This window comes from Notechis scutatus, chromosome 2 (genome assembly GCF_049901735.1).
Source record: "Notechis scutatus isolate UNSWTSFEM ecotype Mainland chromosome 2, rNotScu1.2, whole genome shotgun sequence".
In the NCBI taxonomy this organism is placed as follows: Eukaryota; Metazoa; Chordata; class Lepidosauria; order Squamata; family Elapidae; genus Notechis; species Notechis scutatus.
Genome location: NC_142010.1, coordinates 103820128 through 103845499, shown reverse-complemented (window position 1 = coordinate 103845499; position 25372 = coordinate 103820128). Strand labels below are relative to the sequence as shown.

Below are 25372 nucleotides of genomic sequence, written 5' to 3'. Positions count from 1 at the left end.
ATTGAAAAAACTATAAATGGATGCTCAAACTGTTCATGAATGTGGATGGCATTCCCACAAAATTCTCATGTTAGAAACATGGCATTTTTGCTTATTTTGCACATACACACAGATACATATGCACAGACACACACACACACACACACACACGAACTTACCTCTAGTATGTGTATAATGTAGGTAGGGTAGAGAAGCAAGAGGCCAGTGACCCCTACTCCCTGACAATACTGGCGTTGCAAATTCAGAAACAGTTGTTCCCAGTACTCTGAGGAGAAATGAGGCAAGCATAAATTCCCTTCACAAAATAATGGGTCTGTGTGGCGATGCTATAACATCATAGGCTTCAGTATTTATTTTTAAAAATAGTTACAGCAAGGGGAGGAGGGTGCATAAACACAAGCATAGCAACAAAAAAGTATCAAGAAATGTCTCAGAACTTGCTGCATTTTTAAAGACAGATCTTATCATCAGCTGGTTAGTAAAGGCTCCACTTTATTCTGGTGATTGAGTCTCCAGGCTAAAAACTAGGAGACTGTGAGTTCTAGTCCCACCTTAGCCATGAAATCCAGCAAGGTGATCTTGGGCTAGTCACTCTCCCTCAGCCCAACATGTCTCATAGGGTTGTTGTGGAGAAAATAGAAGGAGGGAGGAGAATTAGTTATACTTACCATCCTGAGTTATTTATAAAAACAATGAAGGTGAGATATAACTAAACCAAACAAGGTCTGAGCTAGGCCTCAACATTCTGCAGGGGAAAAAAAACGGTCCTGGAGCTACTTGTTGGAAGTTTTCTCTGCCCTACACTCCTCTACACTCTTATTCAAAGAGTTTGGATGAATCTTGTGTATTTGAAGGGCCTTTCGAGCCAGCTGTTGGCTCTCAGAAGCTCAGGATGTATTTATTAAATCAACCCATTCCATTCTAAAACTTTCTGACAATGATTTCAAAATGTTCTTGAAGAAAGCAGTAGGGAGAATTTTTTACTTACCGGCCAAATACCTTTTATCAGCCAGGTCTGGCGAGATCTTAGCCAGAAAGATCAACCTGTGGAGAAGGAATTTCTAAAGGACAGAGAAAAAAGGAGCTTGTTTTTTAACAAATATTGTTGACAGAATATATCAATCAAATCAAACCATTATTATAGCCAAAGACCAGCAAAAGGAGGATGGGATATAAAGAATTGAAAAGCATAAAAGATAAATCAGAATAAAAAATGACATATCAAAACATAAGAAATATAAAACAACAATCTAAAAGGAATTTTAAAATGAACTTAAAGGCAAGGATAGGAACAATTGATGGGTGTAAAGATGAATAGCAAACTAAATCCATAACAATACAAATCACTCTAAAATAACTAGCTACGTGCTCATTAAAACAGGTTTATGGCACAAGTTGTTTCTGATGGATTTTAAGCACTGCTGTGCACAACCTGGCAACGTTGTATGTTATAGCAGTATTGACATCTGAAAACAGCAGGGAAGTGTAAAATTGTCCTGTGCACCCTGAATATTTATGCAATAATGGTGAGAGGAGACTACTATCAATGTCTCTATGCTACAGACACTAGAGAAGTACATGCTCTGTTGTTTCTGCTTGTCCAAAGCCACAGGGGCTTTGTCTCTCTCCCCCTCCCCATTTCCTGTGTTGGCCTTCAAGGACAGCTGAGGAGAGGGCATGACTTGGGTCAAAGTAAAAGCCCCTCAGGTTGGTTAGGAATTTCAAAGCTAGTTAAGTATGCTATTGGGGAGGCAGTGTGTCTGTTGTGTTCAGTGGCAATAAAAGTTGGGGACCTAGTTAGGTCTAATTGGCATTCTGTGATTGCTTTGACTTGATTGTAATCCCATGCTGAATAAAAGACCTGGGGAGAAGCCCAAGGATGAATATTAAGTTGTCATTATCTTTTTTCATATGGACTGAAAATCATCCCTCACAATTGGTGGGGAAAAGCTCGGGGGGAGCGGGGAGGATAGTCTGAGCCAGTAGTTGAGTTTGGTCAGGTCTAGCCCCTACTCCCATGAGGCTTGTCTCTAGTCTCAGGGGAGCATTAGAGATACACTGAAGAGTTGAAATTAGAAATTTGGACCTGAATAATTCTAATGGGGCAAAAATGGCCCAGCTGGGCTCCACAGGTAAATTGTGCTATTGGATTGACTTTGAATATTGCAGGAGTGCTGCAGGAGTGTAGTGGCCACCTCTTCTTTTGAGGAATCTAAGGATGGCAGATGACGTTCTGTGTGTGTTTTTAGCAATCTACCCCCATGGGGTTTCCTATTGTTGGCAGAATGTTGGTCTCCTCCCAGATATATGAAACAGGAGACCTTCTCAGTCTTTTATTTATTTATTTGTTTGTTTATTTATTGGTTTGATTTGATTTGATTTGACAATCACTTACAAGATAATAGGTATAAGTATAAACATGAGTAAGAATACAGGAAATAGGTACGAATAAATGGGGACAATAGGACAGGGATGGTAGGCACAATTGTGCACTTATGCATGCCCCTTACAGACCTCTTAGGAATGGGGTGAGGTCAATAGTAGATAGTTTAAGGTTAAAGGAGTGGGGGTTAGAGGATGTAACAACAGAGTCAGGTAGTGCATTCCAGGCATTGACCACTCTGTTGCTGAAGTCGTACTTTCTGCAATCATGGTTCTTGGGTCTTTTGCCAAATGCCATGATTTTGGTTTTCTGATGACTTCTAGCTTGAAAGGCCATGTTAGTGCTCCCAGTGCTCTTTGAATGCCAACAGGAAAGTACTGCTGCATCATCTGCATTGAGTAAAACAGAGATGTATCTTCCAGCTAGTTTTGGAGAATGAAAGTTTGTGTCAAGGAAATGGGCCACCATGAAATTTATATAGAAGTTAAATGGGACTGGGGCCGATATGCAGCCTTGCTTAATGCTTTCCTTTTTATAGATAAGGATAATGATTGCAAGCCCTCAATCCTTGGGTACTCAGTGATGTTGCTACAGGCAAAGAGGGAGGCTGACAGGAAATAAATGTTGTTATGTTAAGCTGCCCAGACTTATGTTTTAAGATGAATGGACACACAAATGTTTAAAATGAATGAAATAAAAAAATAAATATATCATCCATGTTGCTTTTCACGCAGGAAAGAATAAAATTTTACTTATTTAAATACAACATTATGGCTACAAAATGGGTTTGATAAAATATCTTAATAAATTTTATTATGAAATATTTACTTCAGGCTGGCTCAAAAAAAAGGTCAGGAGGCTTTTCATTTCACTTACAAAGATTGTCCATAACAGCATTTCTCAATTTTGGCAACTTTAGGAATTGAAGTCCACATAGCTTAAAGTTGACAAGGTTGAGAAATACTGATCCAGAAGATGGGTGGACACACAGATGCTGAAGATAAATGTTTATTTTAAATCATTCTTCAGCAATCTAGTACAATTTTGAATAATAGGCTGGTGTAAAAGGAAAGGTAAGTAAGACTATGTTTAGAAAACATGCTTACTTGGTCAATTAAAGGTCTTTAGAATTGCCTTTATGCAAATATTTGATTGCCCTTTGTTTTTTAAGCTTACTGCAGCTGTTCAAATCCAGGTCTTTGGGTTTGTTTATGGTTCAATGTATTCTACATACTCAGAAGATGGCTCAATATAGCCAGTGAGTAAAACTTGTGTTGAAAATAGCTGACTCTATATATTCAGGTATCTTCCCATTGCTTGGCAACTGCCTTATTCTGTCAAATGATTGGGATAGTACTTGACAAATTGCATTTTTGAACTTATGACAAGAATAAATGTATTTGTTTTCCTTATCATGTTTTCTAACTAAAATAAATAAAACAGTGAGAAGCTCATTTGTTTTGAAAGAAGCCTGCTCTGGATGTTTTTTTCTGATCCTTCATTTGATAAAAGCCTTGCTTTGTGTCTTGTACCTTGTGATAATTAATGCTCATTTCTTCTTTAAAGAATATGTAATGTATATATTATACTTGAGCTTCTTCCCTGAAAGAAAAATATGCATTGTGCTAGTCATCCTGCCTTCTAATGGGTCTAGCCTTAAAGAGACATTTTAGCTCATTGTTCATGCAAGGGCTGGCTGAAAGGACATAAAGTATGCAACCCTTTTTTCTTATATTATCTCCTACCATTAAAACAGAGCTTGCCATGATCAAATCCTTTCTACCTTGGCAGTATTTGATGTATAGGGACAAGAACTATACTAGCCCCATAAAAAGAGTATGAAATTATAAACATTTATCAAGCATGCCATTTGACCAATCCTATCCATGTTTACTAAGGATGTTACAATACTTTATTCTCAAATAAGAATAGATAAGATTCAATGTATTATAATCCCTAATATTGAATGATAAAGATGTCGATTCCATTGGTTCAGGGCAAGGATAAGCAACCTTTTTCAGCTGATAGAGGTATTTGGAAAGCTGATGCACAAAATGATTGCTGCAATTGAGCATCACTACTCATTCAAAGAACAAACAAACAAACAAACAAACAAAACCCATAAGAGGGTTGAGATGATTCTCCAAAATTGCATCTAATGTATCCCAAAATCACCCCACTGCCTTCCTTTTGTCTTTTGATTTTCAAGCAAATAACCACTGTTTCAAAAAAAAAACTTCTCTAGATTGTGAGTATCATCCTTTATATTTTGTTACAAATGCCCCATTTAATGTTTAGAACTATTTATATAAGTAAACATGGTGACAGAGGGAAGTGCATTATGTGTTGGTTTACTTCAAAGACTTCCTTGTTGGTAGGAAGACAGCAACAATATGTTGGCTTGCAGGGTATTCTTTAAAGCAGAGAACTTAGTTTGCACTGGGTTGTCTAAGCATACATGGGGTAAAACTAGGTTTTGTTGTCATTGTAGTATACTGAACAAAGTCCATCACAATTGATGGATACTGTCTTTAGTATTAATAGAGTGTGTTCCAAGTGGCAAGGGTATTATTAAAGCTGGTAGTTAGGAGACCAAAGTCAAAAACAATACAGATCAGCATCTATGGATCCACGTGGTGATGACCATAGCAGATGGAAGGCTGTGACTTGAAATGGAAGGGAATAGATAATAAAATCAGGAATTAACAACGATACGAAAAAAAAATAGATATATTGTATATTTGAGAATCCAAGAGAAAAGGAAAAAAACATAATAAACATGAATGGAGATGGCTTGATCCTGAGCAGAGGAGTTGATGAATACATGCAAGGAAGTGAAGATGTAGGCTGAGTTATGAATGAAGGAGTTGATATGAATGTTGGAAAGTATGAATTTGTGTGTTCTAGATTGTTGTGACAATGTACAAAGTAGGAATTCAAAGGATGGTGATAGTTGCATGCTACATTCCAATAAATAGTAATAGTAGAAGAGTTAGGAATGAATATGGAAGAAATTGTGCAACATTGACGGGAAGCTGACTATTAGGAGACATGAGCAAATGTTTATTATGAATATAGAAAATTATTAAAAGATACATGGATGAAGATGAGAGATTCTGCATATGGAAAGTTACACTTTTTAATATGCTCAGGAGAGCATCTGTTTTATGGGGGTAGTGAACATAAAATAAAATTAATAAATGAAATAATCTAGATTGAAGGTAGAAATGCAAGGAGAAGAAATATAAGTCTGTGTGGAAAAGTATTAAAAGATAGATTAAACCCTTAGTGACACAGGAATGGAAAACGTAAAAAAAGAGAATGTGGAAACTGCTTGGGAGAGACTGAAAATATGTTATAGAGTGTCAGAGGTGTGTATGTGGTTAAACTAATGGGAAGCTTGACAAATTATAATAGATGGAACAATAAAGTGAAAAAGGCTGTAGATTAGGGGAAAAATTTCTGCTGAAAATTAGACAAGAGTAAAGCAATGAATGAGAGAGAAAAGAATAGTTCCAAGGAACAGTTAAGAGGAAAATCGGAGAACAATTTAGATGGAAATAAACAATTTGGAGATGGGTAAAGAACTAAAAGAGAAGCCTCTAGCAAAGTGAATGGAATTAAAAATACAATTATCTTTGAGGTGAAACTGAATTGAAGGAATGTTAGGAAGAGTTTAAATATTTGTGCGGAAGTGATAAGTCAAACAGCGGAAGGGAAAATAATGCTATAAATGGTAGGGTCCAAGACAAAAAATAATGATGAAAAGAAAGTCATAACGTAGATGAGAATATTGAAAAATGGTAACACTGCAGGTGTAGCTGGCGCAACTGGGGAAATATAATAGGACTGTAGTTTGCTTTTGAATTAGCTGTGGGATCTGGTGAAAGTGTCTGTGAAAACTAGATCTATTCTTGTGCCTAATGATTGGAAGACTGATGTTATCATTTCTCTTTATAAAGGGAAAGTTAGCCAAGAGTGAAATGCGTAAATTTTAGAGGGCGAGTTAAGTGTGCTGGGAAGACCTTATTGAAATGGTAGAAAGAGGAAGTGCAGTGAGACTTTGTGCCAGGCAGGATGTGTGCAGACTAATGTTTTGCTCTGAGAAATTGAGAAATGTGGCAAAGTACCTTTGTTGATTTAGAGAAAATCTGTAATAAGGAGAGTACCATAGGCTTGGATTATGGAATGCTTTGTTTCACTAGAGGACTGAAGAATTGTAGCTGAATGTGATCAGAGTGATACTTGATGAAAGTGAGGCATGCATGAGAGTTATAACCTTTCCTGAGTTGGCTAATACATGTATGGACTATTATTGGTGTGTGTGGGATATGTGTGAATGTGTTAAACTTTGTAGAACGATGGAAACGTGGATGAAAACAAAAATGAAGACATATAATGGCTGTCTGCATTGGCCTGTGACATGCACAGTTTTGAATAGATTATTGGCTTCTTTGACCAGGCTGTGGGTTACCATATTTTTTCTTCTTCTCACATATCCTTTAATTAATGTAACTATATAGCAATAGCTGGCATGATTCCCAAGATCAAAATACTAAAGACCAGAGGAAGCCTTATGTAGCAGACCTTGCCCTTCAAATATTTGGCAACTGAAGAAGAGAATGATGCTATCATCATTTATGAACACTTATTTTGGACATTGTGTTGCCATAAATAAGTGTCTTTAATGAATCAGAATTTAACTGATTATTAGAATCTGAAAATATTTAATAGTAAGCTAAAAACCCACAATCCATACAGATTTCCCTAACTAAAGCATCATTCCAGGATATTGTGCATTCTGCCAGAATATGGAGGAGTGGACAAACTGAGTCCAAAGAATCATCACCATATCACTCTACATTTGATAACTATGGACTTCTGGGAGAGGTATGTAAAATTGAAGAGAACTCTGTAAAAGCGATGCATGTTACTGCAGCAAAGATCAATGAACCAGGGAGTGGATGGGTTCCTTAGATCCTTATAAGGAGAGGATGAGAAATAGCCCCAGTCATATGTGCCTCATGAGGAAACTGCAGGATAGTGTTTTCCATAGGCTTGAATGCCAGGAAACTACAGGATTAACCAACTTGCTTCTCCAACAGAGACTTTTAAAGAACACTAAGTTCACAACCTCACTTTCTAATCATTTTTTGAAATTGTTCATCAGCTACTTCTAAGCTATTAGACGGCTTGAAGTTTGAAACCACCAGGTACTGTACGTCTGCTTTCAATCCTGAGTTTAAAAAAAATACATTCTAATCATAAGCTTAAGAATTTAAAGAATCTGAAGTAAACCGCCAAACTGTAAATAAGATTTTGATTGTAGAAAATTGTAAATGGACTAACTGTACAAAGAAAATTGGAAAATTGAAAGTTTTACAATAAGAATTGGTAATTAATTATAAAGTATAATGTGCTTCCCTTGGGAAACAAATTCGATTTTGGTTTTTTACAAGATATGACATAAACAAGCAATTTCATTTCAAAAACTGGACATTAGAGGGACAACATTTTAGGTAGAGGAAATATCTACAGACTTGTAAGTTAATGCAAAATGCTATGGCAGGAAAAGTACTGGAGACTTTTGAAGAATGGAATCAAAAAATAGTAGCCACAATATCAACTATGGCAGTAATAATGTCTGCTTCTGTGGCTAGATTATGACCAAAATATGTTATTGAAGAAACAATGAATGTAAAACTAATTTTATCTGTCATGATAGAGATGACAGTAAAAATGGATTTGCAGCTGTTAGGCCAAATGAATGGCTTAGAAAAAGATGCTTCACTTCAATCTAGAAAAGAAAGGAGCTGAGGTTTTAAATTGCAACAGGGAAATACAACTGGCAAATTTATATTTACCAACAAAAAAATAAAGGGAGACTAGTCTAGATCTATTTCATTTAGCTCTATTTAGCTCTCGTCAGCTAGCCATACTCTTCTGGGACTTAAACCAGGGCTACTTGCATATTAGGTAGATGTATTAATCAGAGGTGGTATTCAGGAGGTTCTGACCAGTTCTGGAAAACCAGTAGCGGGAATTTTGAGTTCAGCAAACTGGCAAATGATTCCAAGTGGCCTGGCCCCAATCTATTCTCTGTGTCTCGAGTCCCAGCTGATCGGCTGGGTCTTCTTTTGTTGCCCTGCAGAGGAGAACGGAGCTGGAAATCAGGTTAGTGGGGTGGGGAGGGAATGGGATTTTGCAGTAACCTTCCCCCAGGAGTGGGGAGGGAATAGAGATTTTACAGTATGCTTCCTCTACCAAACCACAACCATCAAGCCATGCCCACAGAACCAGTAGTAAAAAAATTTGAATCCTACCACTGGATTAACCTCCAAGCCACAGGTTCTCCTGGCTTTGCTGGCTATGTCAGGGGAGAGATTAAGTTTTTTTTTTTCTGGTGAGACTGGCCACCAATATTTGTTTATAGATAAAGGATAGAACATGGGGTGAAGAGATAAATGCTGGTAATTTTAGAAAAAGAGTTACTAGAATCGTGGTGGCACAGTGGTTAGAATGCAATAGTGCAGGCTAAGTCTGTCCACAGCCTGGAGTTCAATCCTTATGCGGTTCAAGGTTGACTCAGCCTTCCATCCTTCCAAGTTGGTAAAATAAGGAGCCAGATTGTTGGGGACAATATGGTGACTCTGTGAACCACTTAGAGAGGGCTGTAAAGCACTGTGAACAAGTATATAAACTTAAGTGCTATTGCTATTGCTACTACATTGTTTATATACTTTTCTCTTTCTTATATTTTCTTTCTTCTTGCACGTTTTACCTCTATTTTCTCTAAGTTTAGTTTGCATTAGATTTTGCTACTATAATCACAATTGTTAATCAAATTGGAGAGTCACCTTTGATAACTGCATTCAAAAGCATGCAGACCCTCATCAGTTCTATATTTCCTGCAGATGCGTAATCCTTCCTATATTCCCTCTTCACTGTGAATGTTTGCACAAACGTCTCCTTCTCCATTCCTTGTAAAGCAATAGCATCCTGCCCTAGAATACTTACAGTATCCTCTGCACCATGAAGGACTCTATCCAGGAGGAGGTGGTTGAGAAAACTGGTCCTCTCCTCTTCATCTGGTGATTCATCTGGTTTCCCACACAGTTCAGTGCCTTTCTGATGCTTTCTCACAGCTAAAGTGCCTGCATTAAATCTCAACATTGTGACCTGGCTTCTACAAAACCACTTTCTGAAAGGCAATAGCCTATGGCACAATTACCCACTGTATTAATTGTGAGGCAGGCAGTATTCTGGGCATACAAAGCAGTGTGTTGTTGAAGTATGGTTTTTAGTGGCTTAGAAGCAGTGCTAGGCATGCTCAGTTGGTTCTCAGACTGTATTGTCTTTTGGGATTAGCTTAGCTAGATGGGGCAGCTGTTGCTCTGGCAACATTTGACATATAATACAAACATCCAGCTCTAGTTCTACCAGTTCAAAACAGGTAAGGCAAGAGTTATATTTTTATTTATTTATTTTGCACATTTCTGAACTGCCCACCTCCCTCAAAGAGGGACTCTGGATGGTGTACAATACAATGTTAAAATATAAAACAGTGCATATAAAAAATAAAAAATTTTAAGACGAGGCAAGGGATTAAAATTAGTTAAAAGACAAAGGGAGGACTTTCAGGGGATATATTCAGAGATACAATGTGGACTGTTGGCATAGATCCAACCAAGTTTGGGCTTCTGGTAAGAGTTAGTTTAGCAGGCAGGGTGGTTTTATTTATCATTTATTTATCATCTCCTAAGAGTTAAATCCAATGCACTCTGGTTGACATTGAGTAGCTGTAACCATTTTGATGTTGGTTACTCTGAAGTCATGACTCTCCAATGAAGTCAAATAACACATCTTTTTGTCTTCTTTTCACCCTGGCTAGGCCTTCCTCTCTCCACAAAAACCAAGGGGAAAAAAAAAGCTCCTGCATGCATCCAAACATTGAATTGACCTTTTCTCCACTTTTGTTCTGTCATTTAAAATAGTTTTTATTAAGGACTTGGATGAAGAGATGAAGGGAATGAATAGTATCAAATATGCAGATGACGCAAAACTGATGGAATAGCTAATGTTTTAGAAAAATACCCAAAGGTTACAGAGCTTAGAGTAATTCAGAGGTGGTATATTTCAGCAGGTTCTGACCAGTTCTGGAGAACCGGTAGCGGAAATGTTGAGTAGTTTGGAGAACCGGCAAATACCACCTCTGACTGGAGATATTACAGTATCCTTCCCCTGCCACGCCCAAGAAGCCACGCCCACAGAACTGGTAGTAAAAAAAATATTGAATCCCACCACTGGAGCAATGACCTCTAAATAACAATGTAATTTAACAGTGGTCAGTGGCAATTAGCAAACCTATAGGCTAGAAATATGTGTTCAGGAATAGAATTATTTGAGTGCTAGTGCAAGCTAAATATGAGAAAGTAATGAAATGGAGTTGCAGGGGGGGAAAGGCAAAATGCCCTTTTAGGCTGCACTGTTGTTAATAGTTGTAAAATCACAGGAAACAAGACTTCCATTTATTCTGAGTAGATTTGGAACAACTTTATCTAGCAATACTGAGCTAACTCAGGGCTGTAGCACCACACATCTCAAAGGCAATAAAGTGGAAAAGGCTCCAGATATCTCGAGTCACAGCTAGGAGGCGGAAAAAAAAGGTTATTCTAATAAAACAAAGATGTCCCGTTTCTCAGTTTCACTTGTCTCCTATTTGTTTGGAATCAAGTTACTCTAAAGCAGGGGTGTCAAACTCATTTTCTTACAGCAACATCACATGACATAATGACTTTTCCCTTCGCTAAACTGGGCATGGGCGTGGCCAGCGTGTGATGCATCTGGCCCGTGGGCCGCAAGTTTGACAGCCCTGCTTTAAAGGGATGAGTGTAATTAATGCCAAATAAATATGGACGACTCTTGCCTACTCTGGGGCATGCTTCAAGTGCTCCCCATCCAGCATTTGTGGAATTGATTGGTAGCCCTTGTGATACTTGTCTCACTTCCCTTTGCCAGTGTGCCAGTGATCCTTCCTTGGGGCTTCTCCCCACATTCTCACACTACCTTTCATAGTTGTAACATTAACATGTATTTATTTTTTAACAAGGGGCTTCTAGGAGTCCTCTCCAGAATACTCCTGGGGAGGCTGATACAGAAGATAAAACATTTGGACAGGACCTTGAACTTAAGCTGCCCTTTCAACTCAAGGTATGCTTTTCACAACATACTTTTTTGTTTGCGTATTGCAATTTACTGTAATTTACACAAGGGACACGGTGGCTCAGTAGTTGAGACACTGAGCTTGTCGATCAGAAAGGTTGGCAGTTCAGCAGTTCAAATCCCTAGCACCATGTAATGGAGTGAGCTCCTGTTACTTATCCCAGCTTCTGCCAACCTAGCGGTTCGAAAGTATGTAAAAATGCAAGTAGAAAAATAGGGACCACTTTGTTGGGACGGTAACAGCGTTCCGTGCGCCTTCGCCGTTTTGTCATGCCGGCCACATGACCAGACACATATTCAGCTCTTTGGCTTTGTAACGGATATGAGCACCACCCCCTAGAGCTGGAAACGACTAGCCCATATGTGTGAGGGGAATCTTTACCTTTACCCAATGTTCTCCAATTATAAAGCATTATTGACATTGTTGGATGAAAAAACATACATGCATATTTTCTTATGTGCATACAGGTGCTCTAGATGAGCCCATTTTAGAGATCCCTTGCCTGTCTTATGCGAAATGATTCTCTGGATAAAGCAAGTTTGAATCTTGAAGAGAACTTTCTTTTATCCTTTGTATTAAGATTAAGCAAGAAAAGCGACAAATATCAATTGAGTAGGATTAAATTGGTCTCTTGATAGATAGATGATAGATAGACAGACAGACAGACCAATTTAACATATATATAGGTCCACAGTTTGGTTTTGCTTTTAAATGCCATGCCTGAATTCTTCTTTGCATCTGACAAAGAGCTAGTGGCATCAAAAGCTTTCTGTTAAAAGCTTTCTTGTGCAAAGAACAGCCCTAGCCCCTTGCCATGCCCAAGTGAACAGAAATTAGTAACTAAACCTCAAAAGCTGAAACCTACCATCAGGGACCAAGGGCTCATTGTATGACTCTGAAATGATGTCTCCCCACTCACCCTGACACAAACCTTTCCATCTTTTCTCAGCCTCTCCAGCTGCAGCTCATACACAGAGCTCCTCTCTTCAAAGGTGAAGTCATCACTCTCGTAAAAAAGGCTGCTCTCTGCCTGGGAGGATGCCATGGCTTGCTGTGCTCCTGTTGCAGTTGCTAGGCAATGGCTTAACAAAAAAAAAAAAAGACCCCAAGGAGCTGGAGATTGCTTGCCCCATCCCCCATACCAACACAGCACAACCTGAAGCAACCAGTTATGTGGGAATGGCCACAGCACGGTTCACCAGGTTGCACTGGTAAGTTAATGAGTTCAAATTCACTCCCGCCTCTCCCTGTGCCTGGGAAACAGGAGGTGACAGTCTTTTCACAAAACCTAGATTAATAGCAGTCCTCCAAGAAGAGACGAGACAAGCCTGCAAAGGAATGCAAATGGCATCTAAATCACTGTTTCCCAGCCTGGTGTCTTTCGGATGTATTGGATTTCAATTTTCCAAATGTTATGCTGGCATTATCCCTGGCTGTGCTGGGTAGGATGAACGGATTTGAGGACCAGCATCTCTAGAGGGCACCAGATCAAGAGCCCAAATTTTCCAGCCAGCATGACCACTCTGACGAATAGTGGGAGATGAAGTCCTCCCATCTAGAAACTGCTGTAAATGAACATTTAAATTATAACTTCTTATAAGGCTGAGTGTGCAGTAAGTACTCTTGTGGAATGACTTCACCCTAGACATTGGTTTCCCTAGGCCAGGGTTTCCCATCACAACTTGGCAATTTTAAGATGTATGGACTTCAACTCCCAAAATTTCCCAGCCAACCATGCTTGCCTGAGGAATTCTGGAAATTGAAGTCCACATATCTTAAAGTTATCAAGCTTGGGAATGTCTACTCCAGGCTATATTACAACCCTGGCTATGATACCTCTTGGGTTTCAGCATTCTCTCTCTTTTTGAGTTCCTATTCACCACCCCCCATCAAGAAATAACTTCAAAAGAATTGTTGGTTTGTGAAGCTATATTTATTCCCATATGTGTTTTAATGGATTCTTTTATGAAGAGATCTGTAATATAAAATGCCAATCAAGAGCTTCTTTCCTTGAGCGAGTGGCATACCTTCATAAATTACATAATGAAATGACACAAATTAACCAAAATGCTTACGGGAATAATCAGAGTCCTAATACAATGGCTGTTCTGTGGTTTTCTTGTGCTTCAGTAGCTACTTAGTTTCCCTTCTTTTTTTTTCTTTTCATCTATTTCCCACCCTTTACACTCCACTATAATTGCACTCCTTCTAAATCATAGATGTTCTACACAATGCCGGATCCCAAAAATGTTATCCTCATTCTCCTTAACAACACTGAGGACTTTGCTATGTTCTATAACACGTTTTCTTCTATGCTTTGAACATCTGTGACATCTGTTTCCTATTTTTTTTTTAGCTAATCAAGACTTTTTCCTCCCTTGCTTTCTAACCTTCCCAGGTTCTGGTTCTCTATTATCATCTTTCTAAGTATGAGTAAAATGTGCTACGTAAAGCACAGTTTGCTTTGTCACTCTCACATTAACCATCCCCAAATTTGCCTTTTCCAATTTGCTATTCCACATCTTCAAGTATGTCTCTGGAATTTCCAAATGGACAGAAGTTATAGGTGCTTCATCACTGGAGTTTTTTTCAAAAGAGTGGACAGCCATCTATCTGAAATGGGGGTTGGACTAGAAGACCTCCAAGGTCCCTTCCAGCTCTATTATGATTGATTGGTTGTTTGATTGCCATTTGTTCCTGATGTTCATTATACTTATTTGATGTCAACAATATTAGGCACCCTAGAAATGTCCAAGCTTTTGCTTAGACCCTCCTCTATCTCCTTTGCTTTTCATATTTAATCTATTCATAACAACGGGAAAAACAGCACCTTTTATGTTTCGTGTGAAGAAAATTCTAGTTATCTGCATTGGTCACAGAAGGTCGCAGGACCGATGCAACCTTGGCTGTCATAAAAAAGCGAAATTGGATCAGGCTTGGCTGGCATTTGGATGAATGATTACCAGAAAATTTGAGGTAGGTAAGCTAGACTGCAAAGAAGTTAGCTTTTATTACCACCAACAGGTAGAAGAAAATGAACAGTGTTATCCAACTTTTTTTCTGTGAATATTTTTAAACACTGGAAGAGTCTAGGATGCTGCCCCAATGTTCATTTTCAGCCGACACAACAAGAACAAATTTATCCCACGTCTCTTGGCTGAATCTCCCAGAGGATAGACAATTCCTGAATTAGCTTACCCATTTGCTGCACTGATTCCCAAAGCTGTTAATGCTCACCCTTTATTTTAGGTATTTTTAAAAACAAATAGATCTGTAAAACCCAAAGTTTTGCAGAAAATATGAACACTGGGATGATTGCATAGAGCAATGTTTAGATTCTTTACCCTTTCTACACCTCGGTACCAAAATAAATGCTCTTATAAAGCAGCATATCCTTTCAAAAGTTCCCAGTTAAACTATAGAATAAATAATTTAACATCTTCCCCCATGTTTTTCTTTCCCTCATTTTTTAACATCTTGGTCTACAAGATCCCTGCTGCATCCATACATCCAGGCTAAACAGGTTCATCAGCACCATTTGGATTTAGTAACTTTTGTCTGAACAAACCAATAGAAAGTGAACAGTGTCCAAGCTGTCTTATCAATTGGCAGATCTTCTTCAAAGGCCTGAGAATTTATAAGCACCAAAGGTTGACATGATTCTGCTGTTTCAAGTAGAGCTGCAAGGCAGTTCAGAAGCTGGATTCTGGCACTATGATCCTCCTGCCCAAGGATGCTGTATGGTATCTTGCCCGCTGGAAAGTGCCACAGGAAATGCCCTCTAAAGTGAGTGGTGACATGGAGGCCTGCAACGCCCCGTTGTTTGCCTTGCAGAGAGAAGTGGACCTGCTCAGTAACCAGTCATTCCTTCCCTTGCTGTTGCAGGAGCTCTGGGCGCGCTTAATGTCCACCTCAGAACGGGAGATCCGTCCGTTGGGCAGCCCCTCTGTGGATCTGGGGTTCAGGGTGCTGTTTGTCCTGCTGCCAGGGAAAATATTTAGTGTTCCATTGGAGGAGGAGGCCTGAGAGGAGGCTGTAGAAGATGCCCTAATGGCATGTCTGGGAGACTCACTATGTCTCTTGGGATCCTTTCGCAAAAACCCAACTCTGAAGACTGCCAACTTCCCCTCTGATGGTTTCTCATTCTCTGGCTCCTTCTCCCTAAGCCAGGGCCCAGTCTTTTGTTCTGCATCTGCCCGGATGGAAGAGGTCACGTTTGAACCAACGCGCAGGGTCCCATTGATATTAGCTTTGGTTTTGGGTTCTTCGTCTTTTATTGGAGGTACTGCGCTGAGAGATAACACCAGTTTTTTGGGTGTCCGTGGCTGCTCACCTGCTTCTTCCTTTGGCTTCCCTACCCGTTTTAGAGTATTTAAATTTTCCATGGCAGAGGTTGCTTTGCCAGTGGTGTCAGTTGGACCCATGCTTGTCAGAGCAGGATTAGCTTTGGTGACCATAAGCTCATTGTCTTCCCCTTCCTTAGTGATGAGAGGGACAATGGACTCCTTTGTGAACCAAGGTCTGCGGCCAGACTCCAGATAGTCTACAAGCTCCCTGGAGGGCTCTGCTGGCCAATCTTTGGAGGTGAAGGACCACCGCAAAGGTAAGGTCTTGGGGATGGCCAGCTTGGCCTTATTAGAAGAAGCTTTCAGGCTGACACTTCTGCCCTGCACAACCCGAACCAAGGGACGAGATTCAAATCCTCCTAGAAAAGGATAGAGACAATAATGGCAGTGATGGAAATAAAATATATTGTTTTGAAAGCCGAGTTCAAACTAATTTTAACAAGACATTAACAACAATCTTGGCAAGACATCTATTTCTGAAGCTAAGAAAGCTTTATGAACCCCCCCACATCTTCTACAATTCAGCTTTTAGTCCAAGTCAGATAATCCCGCCCCCTTCTTCTCAAATCCATTTCTTCCATTTTTAGTCCTATTGTTCAACTACTCATGTGCTATTTTCCTAGCATATAGTATTGTGGCAAAGGAGACGTATCCCATCTGTTTGCTGCTAATGCCAAAGCCCAAGTGTAAAACGCAAAAACAAAAAAGAGATGGACTGATGGAATTAAAATTTTCTGATTTGGGGATAAATTATTTATTTTCATCCACACTGTGATTCCACAGTGACTCCAGAAGGCAATGGAAACAGAGCTTTCCCATCACTCGAAAGCATATTATTAGAGTGATCTAATGAGTATCCCTGGACATTATTATTCTTTTTAAATTGACTACTTTCCTAGACCAAAAGTCTAATGCATCTGATAATTATTTGTGTATGTAATGGGGACCAGTGAAAGGGGCACTAAAAAGAAAACCTAGAGAATCTGGTTTCTGTAACTAGAACTGTATTGCTTTCTGGGGCACCCTTCCAGACTTAAGGAAAGGAAGCAGCCCAAAGATCCGGAACCTTGAAACATAAAGAGGAGAAGGTTACCCAATAATAGAGGAGCTTTGTTCATGTATGGCTTTGGGGAAAGGAAGCACAATAAGGGAGAGAGGATACCTTTCTCCTGGCTGGTGCTGGCACTGATGAGTGTAGGTGAGTGAGATGGTTTTGGCAGAGATGGACACGTTGTTGAGCTCCAGGATACCAGGCTCTCTCGTTTGCTGCTTCGACTGAGCCGTGTCAGCCAATGCTCCGAAATGGAAGAGCTGATAGATCCTAGAAGAGAAACGTATGAAAGCGTTATGGAGAGAATCTTTTCCTGTGCATTGGGTGCTAAACTGAAAGGGATGGGAAGGAATAATTCCATTTGGCGCGCTCTCTCTCTGTCTCTGTGTATACATACATATACATATTATGTATTACACACACATACACAGTGATTTCTGAAAGACAGTAATTTAATATCCTTCTATCCTCTATCCTATGAACAAATATATTGCTATGGGAAGTGAGAAGCTTCAAGTACAAGACGTACCTCTGATTGCCTTCAACTTTTTATTACAAATCATCTAGAGTCATGCATGTGAGATGGGCAGTTGCACAAATCAAATCAAATCAATAAAAATAAAATGTCACATGCTAGAAGTAACGAAAGAGCTTCTCTTGATTACCCAAATCTTCTTGGAGAAGAGTTGGGAATATATATTGTATATGACAGACAAACCAAAAATAGTTTGCAAACAGTTACTTTGGATTAAATATGAGCCACATTTGTATCAGGATAACTTTCGGGATTGATCTTTAAAAGACATTAATTACCATGTCTAGGTATGTCTCAATATCATCAGTAAATCATATAGAATTTAATCAATGCATAGGAAATAAGGGGTAGGCCAAGTAACCCTTGCAAACCTCTAACAGAGCTTCCTCCAGGCCAGCTTGGAACCACATTCCGTCTCTGATAGAAAAGGATGTAGGCACCACGTGTGCCGATATCTTCTTCCATGACTGGTTCCACAGTGCTGTCATCATAGCTGTACCAGCGACTGTCCAAGCTGTTGTAACAATAAGCTAGAGACAGAGGGAAGACCATATTAGCCAACACACTGGAAAATAAACTGAGCTTCTAAACTTTTCTCTAACTTGGCAGTGCTGAGAAATTTATAATAACCTCACCAGTGTATTAAATGCTTACTCCTCTGCTTGTAGAGAGGGAAGAAAGTCAAAAGGAAACATCACTAGAAAGTACAACATTGTTCTGTGAAGGTCAATGTGATTAAAATAAGATTTGAAAATTCTCACTCCTACTTTTTTTACAGGTATTGCCAAATGTTTTGATATTTGAGCTGTTTTAGAGTTCAAAATAGTTTTCTGACATTTGAAACAAACTGTTCTGCATTTGAGACAGGCTGTTTTGATAACTATGGAAGTGTTTTGAGCTTGAAACAGAGCTGATTCAAGTTAAAAGCACTTCTAAAATGATAGAAACAGCCTGTCTCAAATGGAGAACAGCTGCTTGAAACAGCTGCTTTGAATCCAAACTCAAAAAAGTTTGAAGTAGAATGTTTGCATATCACTACTTGTATCTCATATGTTCTTAAGCATCCTATACAAGAACATTTATGCTAAGTGCACTATTCAGCAACATTTCTTAAAGTAATGTGAAATTAGACAGCTCAGAAATGAAAAACAGGGCTGCTGAGACCTCAAACGGGCCAAATTGTTCCTTGTTCCTCTCCATCCATTCACAGAAGCAGAATATAACATCACCATGCAAACTTCCACAATTTTCCTTTATGACTCATCTTACAGAATTGTTCATTTCTTCATGCAGAATTCAGAAGTCCCACCCCTTCATGCTTAGGTCAAGAGAGGAGGGGGGACACCTAAGGAGGTGTGGAGTGAACCCCAATTCATTACCTTTCAGCAGGAGTTGCCAGAGATATCGCAGTCGCAGCCCTGTCTACTTACTGAAAAACTCACCTGTATAATGTCCACCGTGCAGGCTCCCGTGATGATTGCAGACGGCATACAGATCGTAGAGAAAAGTACACTGGCCCTCTTCTGTCAGGGACTGCTTCCAGGGGCCCCATCTGCTGCCACGGCTGCGCTTGGCTACGTGGGGAGCCATATCAAGCCCTTGCAGGGGAAAGTGCACTAGAGTGGAGAGCTTGTGGCGCTGCTCCCCCACCTGCCGGAAGCGTTTCAAGTGAATGATGAGGATATCGGGGAGTGTCCACAGGCTGAGTTTGACCATGCCTTGTTGAAGGACCTGGCAGTGGGGACAGCGCCAGGCATCATCTGGAGCCAGCTGCAAAGGAAGACACGGTACAACTACAGAGGAGCCTGGGCAGATGGATGGTCCAATTGATAGGAGCTGTCTATCCCCACCTCTTCCAGAACCCCTGCATTAGGTATATTGGCACTGAGCAGGGAAGGAGCCAAGAAGATGGACATTCCATCCCTGCTCACCAACATGTTGCCTTGTGGCAGAGATGGTCCTGTTCCAGTAATTTCCATAATGCCAAATTGGCCTTGTAACCCGCCTTTACCCACATCCAGGGGTACCTGTTCCTCCTTAGTGTAGAGCTGGAAGCATTCATTCAGGGTGCAGCTATGCTGCTGTTGATGAAGCTGTTGCTTCAGTCTCACACTTTCTGCATCTTCAACAACTTCTTCCTGGATGTTGCCAAACAAGCTGCAAAAATGCAAAGGGACAGGTCAAAAAGATTCCCGTCGTTGGCGGTGATTGCACTTTGTGCGGGCCTTCAGTTTCAGTTAAGCTAGACAGCTATCAAAGCAAGTTCTGTGTTGGTTTTCCAAAAGTCCAATTAAAGTTACACTAACTCTTCAATATTCAAGGGGTTGAAAAAAGCATTGTGTGAATTTCACAGAACCAAAAAGCACAAGCGGGGAACTGGTTTCTTAGCACAGATGAGTGCTCTTCACGAAGGAGAATTTCAATTTGTGTCAAAGCCAAGGCTCTTCTGAGATGTTAGAAGTTTCTAAAAATGTCTAATTTGATGAGGCTCCAGTACAGGAAGTGATTTTTTTATCTCCCGTTCTTTGGAAGGCAGTTCAAGTTTTTGTTGTTTCTCAAGTATGCAACCCTCATGCAGCCCATTGTGTGACTGTCATCCAAGATTTGTAAGCTAAGCAATTTAAAAACTCTATAAACTAAAGATAATCTACAGAAAGTTAGTGGTCTTGTGCAGCTTGTTCAAGCCTCAGCCCCAAAATTGCAGCCAATATTGAGCAGTAAGGCTAGCTCTGCAACACACTATCTTTTCTAAAATGTACTGTTTTAGAAGTATTATATTTGAGTTAAATTTCAAAGCAATGTTGCTCATATTTACTATTTCATTAAAGTAAGATTTTAATCCTAGCTCTTTTTTCCCTGGGCTACAATCACTTCTTAGAGGGCAGTCCTAATAATTCCACACAAAACCAAATGTCTCCTCACTTAAAAATACTGCCCATCCATCCCTGCTCTAAATCAAGTGTCACTCAAAGGGGATATAGCATTACAACTATTTCTGGCTTGCACTATTATAGTGATTCTGATTCAGTAAATGAGATATTAAGAGAAGGCAGGAATGCTTCCATTTTGTTCACATTTATCCATTTGATTTTTATCCTAAGTTTCAATTTAGGTGGAACCTGAGTGATCATGTTCTTCCTTCCCTCCAGAAAGTCCGTATTAGACCACTATAAAGACAGCAGATGCCTCTTGGTGAGTTGTTGAGGAATTATAGTGGAATTTTCTTCAGTGGCATTTTCTTCAGTCACTCTGCTTATAGCCTTCTTCCGTAGTTCAGAATTTTTAGTATTTATTCGATTTGTCAATCGCTTACAAGATACAGGTATACGAATAAATATAGTTTTGAATACATGAGATAGATACTTATATGAAAAATAAAAAAAACAATAGGATAGGGACGGTAGGCATGATTGGTGCGCTTGTGCACGCCCCCTACAGATGTTCTGTACATGCAGGAGGAAATTATCCTCACAAACAAAGAAAGGGGAAGGGAAGCCCTAATCTAGTCTAAACTACACCACAAAACCAACCTAGAACTAAGGAGAAATTTCCTGACAGTTAAAACAATTAATCAGTGGAACGAGTTGTCTCCATAAATTGTGGGTGTTCCAACACTGGAGGCTTTTAAGAAGAGATTGGACAACTATTTTTGTGAAATAGCATAGGGTTTCCTGCTTGAGCAGGGGTTGGACTAGAAGACCTCCAACTCTGTTATTCTGCCATTTTGTGTGAGCATAACTGGGCAGTTTTGATAGAGACACCTATAAAAAACAACAACCCACAACTATGGCAACTATGAGGCAACACAAGATGGCTTCAGACAGGTTTGCTTCAGTTCTGCTTTCAATGGGTGCATTACTCAGAATGCTGACACACTGTAAAGTAATGGAACCACCAGAAGATGATGAGAAGCTTGAGGTCTTTAGACCACAGGCACTCAACCTATTAAGCTACTAATGTGGAATAAAAATATTAACTATATTGTCATTTTTCCTCATCCGTTTTCATATTATCTTGAAATTAAATTAAAAAATGGAGGCAACATTAAAACAAAACAAAACAGCAAGACATTATATGTGCATTAGCATATTATAAATGTGCTGGAGGCAGGGAGGTGGAACTGGAGTAAAATAGGCTTGGTTGAATGCTAGGTAGACATTTTACATAGCAATTTCCGCCAACCTGGCATCTTCCAGGTAAATGGAATAAAATTTCCCATCTTTCCCTCTCCCCTCTCTCTTTCCATGCATGTATCTGAAGTCAGAAAGAATCACGAGCAACAGAAGCTGTAATGAAAGCCTTTTTGGAAGCCACATCTCTGCAATTATGGATAGTCAGTGAAACCCATCAACTCTCTTGTTATTTACAAATGGGAGTGTGCAACGCAAACTCACCCTTCCTTGGTGGTAAGATCCCATTCGACTACCAGCTTCACGTGGACGGGGCCGCCAGGTCCTCCAAATTGCAACGCTCTGTAAGAAAAGAAAGCCATTAGATCCATGGGGGAGGGAGGGTTGTAACACCACCAGTTCTTGAAGAGCAGCCTCGAGCGAATGCAGTTCAAATAAATGATTCATTAAGGCTTGGAGAATTGATTCATGGAAAAATTGTGGGTCAGGAAGCACACTCACAGTGGAGGCCGATGGGAAGCCTCAGATATACGGGATCTCAGAGACAGCCCATAATAAACATACTCCAGGCCTACGTATGACTTCTATGGCTTCCGTTAGACTTACAAGTCAGGAAACTGTAGAGGGTTGTTTTTTTTTCCTCGCTTCATTGTTTACATTTAAATATTTTTTTTACATTTAAAAAAAATATACAGGTAGTCCTCAACTTACAATAGTTCACTTAGTGACTGTCCGAAGTTACAATGGCACTGAAAAAAGGGACTGTTTTTCACACTTATGACCGTTGCAGCATCCCCATGGTCACGTGATTTGCATTCAGATCAGAGGTGGCCTTCAGCAGGTTCAGACCAGTTCTGGAGAACCAGTAGCGGAAATTTTGAGTAATTCAGAGAACCAGAAAATACCACCTCTGACCAGCCCCGCCCCCATCTATTCTCTGCCTCCCGAGTCCCAGCTGATCGGCTAGTTTTACTTTTGTTGCCCTGCACAGGAGAATGGAGCTGGAAAGCAGGTTAGTGGGGTGGGGAGGGAATGGAGATTTTACAGTATCCTTCCCCTGCCACGCCCACCAAGCCACACCCACAGAACCGGTAGTAAAAATGTTTAAATCCCACCACTGATTCAGATGCTTAATAGCTGATATGCATTTACGACCGTTGCAGTGTCCCAGAGGTCATGGGGTCCCCTTTTGTGAACTTCTGACAAGTAAAGTCAATGGGGAAGCCAGATTCATTTAACGACCGTGTTACTATTTTAACAACTGCAGTGATTCACTGAACAACCGTGGCAAGAAAAGTCATAAAATGGGACAAACTCCCTTAACAAATATTTCACTTAGCCACATAAATTTTGGGCTCAATTGTGGTCGCAATTCAAGGACTACTTGTACAATCTTCCACTTAGCAACTAGTCACTGAGCGACTGTTCAAAGTTATGACCTTCCCCAATCTACATACAAAGCGGTTGTGGAATCTGGTGGCGGTACGCAACTCCCTGCAGTCACATGACCACATTTGGGTGCTTGGCAACCAGTTTTGCAGCCAGCATGGTCATGTGACTGCAGCTGAAGATTTTTTTTTTTTTTTTGCAGGTCTCCAGCTTTTTTGGCCAGTTTCTGGCAAAAAACGTCCATAGGAATAAATAGATTTGCTTAATGACAGCTATGTTTGTTTAACAACTGCTCCATTCACTAGATGACCAGTGATGGTTCACTTAACCACCACAAAAAAGAGTTTTAAAATTGAGTTGGTCGTGTGGCGCCTCAACTTATGACCACTATGACTTATGACAGAAATTGTGGGCTCCATTCTGGTTGAAAGTCAAGGACCGCCTATAATGACTCTAAAGCAGACTCTGCTATCTTTGAACTCCGCAAAGTCTCTTTGATTGATACACCAAAGGCGTTGGCTCCAATACTACTAGCACACAAGAAGCCACACCACAGATGAGAGTCAGTTTTGCCTAGCTGTCAGCAGGGGGCAGACTCCACTCACGGAAGAGCTCATTCATCATCATCGTCATCATTTTTAATCGTCATAATAAAAATCCTCTAGAAGTAGTTGGGCTGCACACACACTAGTTAAAGTAATCAGGAAGCAAGGAGACAAATGATGTCCCACATGCCGGTCTGTTTTTCAGGTTCTGAATGTAAAATGCAATAGCCTTAAACACCCCCCCAAACACACACCAAAATAAAGTAGCAAGAGAGCCAGCTGGTTGTAGTGGCTGAGTGCCAGGCTAGAACCCAGAAGCCTGAGTTCTAATTCTGTCTTAGGTACAAAGCCAGTTGAGTGAAGCTGAGCCAGTCACTCTTTCTCAGTCCCTGGAAGGAGGCAGTGGCAGCCACTTTCAAATCTTGGCAAGAAAACTGTAGGGGCTTGTCCAGGCAGTCATCAAGAATCAACACTGCTTTGAAGACTCACACACACACACACACACACACACACACACACACACACGTACACATGCACAAAGTATATCTTACTGAACTCCATACATTCATTTCCCCCATTCCTTCCCGGAAGCCTCTTAGCACCTTTTCCACCTTTTATAAAAGAAAAGATCATGTTTTCATAAGCAAATGAATTATATTTGATAGTATGAACAACCAACAACAATACAGAGAAAATCACGCCTGACATTGTAGTGTGGTTGTGTGGTTTGCGTGCATGTACGCCTTGGGATTATTGGCTGAGAGGTAAATCCCATTTTATTTGTCCCTTGTAACTTTCTGCTACAATAGGCAAAAGAAACATTTCTCAAACATTCTGCTTTTTTAACTGTATGCTCTTCAAAGCCAGGTTGTTGTCCTGTTAGTGTAAAATGACAAATACATTAAGACTATACAGATGCTATCTGGCTACTCCTCTCAGTAGGAAGAGGCAGGTAACTGTACTGGGCAGTAGCTGCTAAGACATGGACGGGAAGTGCTATCTCGGCAAATGGCTTTGCCTATATCCATTAAGCCAGCTACTGCCTTTGGATGCAGTTGACAATGCTAACTCATTACTAACGTTGAAAATCAAACATCACAGCAAGAAAGTACAGATCAGCAGAGTGAGAAGACTTGGAATACATTTAAAGAATTACACGCAGTACCTGAGATAGAAAGAGAAAATTTGGGTGCTGCCTTGCAACTACAGAACCCTTTGGACCTGATCCTTTGGGCATGACAGCAGTGTTCCAATATTTGAGGGGCTGCCAACATTTAAGAAGGGGTCAATCTATTCTCCAAAGCTCCAGAAGGCAGGATAAGAAGAAATGGTTGGAAATTAAACAAGGAAAGAAGCAACCTAGAACTAAGGAGAATTTTCCTAACAGTGAGAACAATTAACCAGTGGCTTGCCTTCTGAAGTTGTGGGTGTTTCAGCACTGGAGGCTTTTAAGAAGAGATTGAGAAGCCACTTCTCTGGAATGGTATGGGGCAAAGTTGTCAAACTCATGTCAACACGTGACATATCGTGACTTCTCCCCTCTTCGCTAAACCAGGCGTGGGCGTGGCCAGTGCGTGACGCATCTGGCCTGTGGGCCGCGAGTTTGACAGCCCTGGTATAGGGTTTCCTGTTTGAGCAGAGGAATTGGCCCAGAATACCTCCAAGGTCCCTTCCAACTCTGTTATTCCCCTAATCTTGCAAAACACAGCTTGAATATTTTTTTGTATATTACTATTTTTATTTTATTTACTTATTTGGTTTCTACAGCCA

At 40.1% G+C, this 25372-nt stretch overlaps 2 protein-coding genes across 5 annotated transcripts in view; both read right to left on the bottom strand.

The window, feature by feature from the left end:
- Positions 1-9736, bottom strand: part of LOC113418225 (testis-expressed protein 47-like) — a 47381-nt gene extending 37645 nt beyond the window's left edge. For all 4 annotated transcript variants that reach the window (XM_087955669.1, XM_087955670.1, XM_026677006.2 and 1 more), the window contains exons 1-3: positions 9401-9736; positions 989-1061; positions 159-265 (exon numbers count right to left, since the gene is read on the bottom strand). In XM_087955669.1, the coding sequence (XP_087811795.1) occupies positions 159-265; positions 989-1061; positions 9401-9556 (336 nt within the window). In that variant the 5' untranslated portion in view covers positions 9557-9736. The remainder of the gene's footprint in view (positions 1-158; positions 266-988; positions 1062-9400) is intronic.
- A 4207-nt stretch (positions 9737-13943) lies between these two features.
- The window catches only part of USP43 (ubiquitin specific peptidase 43), a 110801-nt gene continuing 99372 nt past the window's right edge, over positions 13944-25372 (bottom strand). Inside the window, exons 10-15 of the mRNA XM_026677005.2 lie at positions 21933-22010; positions 19566-19695; positions 18981-19308; positions 17910-18068; positions 17115-17273; positions 13944-16311 (exon numbers count right to left, since the gene is read on the bottom strand). Coding sequence (XP_026532790.2) covers positions 15299-16311; positions 17115-17273; positions 17910-18068; positions 18981-19308; positions 19566-19695; positions 21933-22010 — 1867 coding nt within the window. The 3' untranslated portion in view covers positions 13944-15298. The remainder of the gene's footprint in view (positions 16312-17114; positions 17274-17909; positions 18069-18980; positions 19309-19565; positions 19696-21932; positions 22011-25372) is intronic.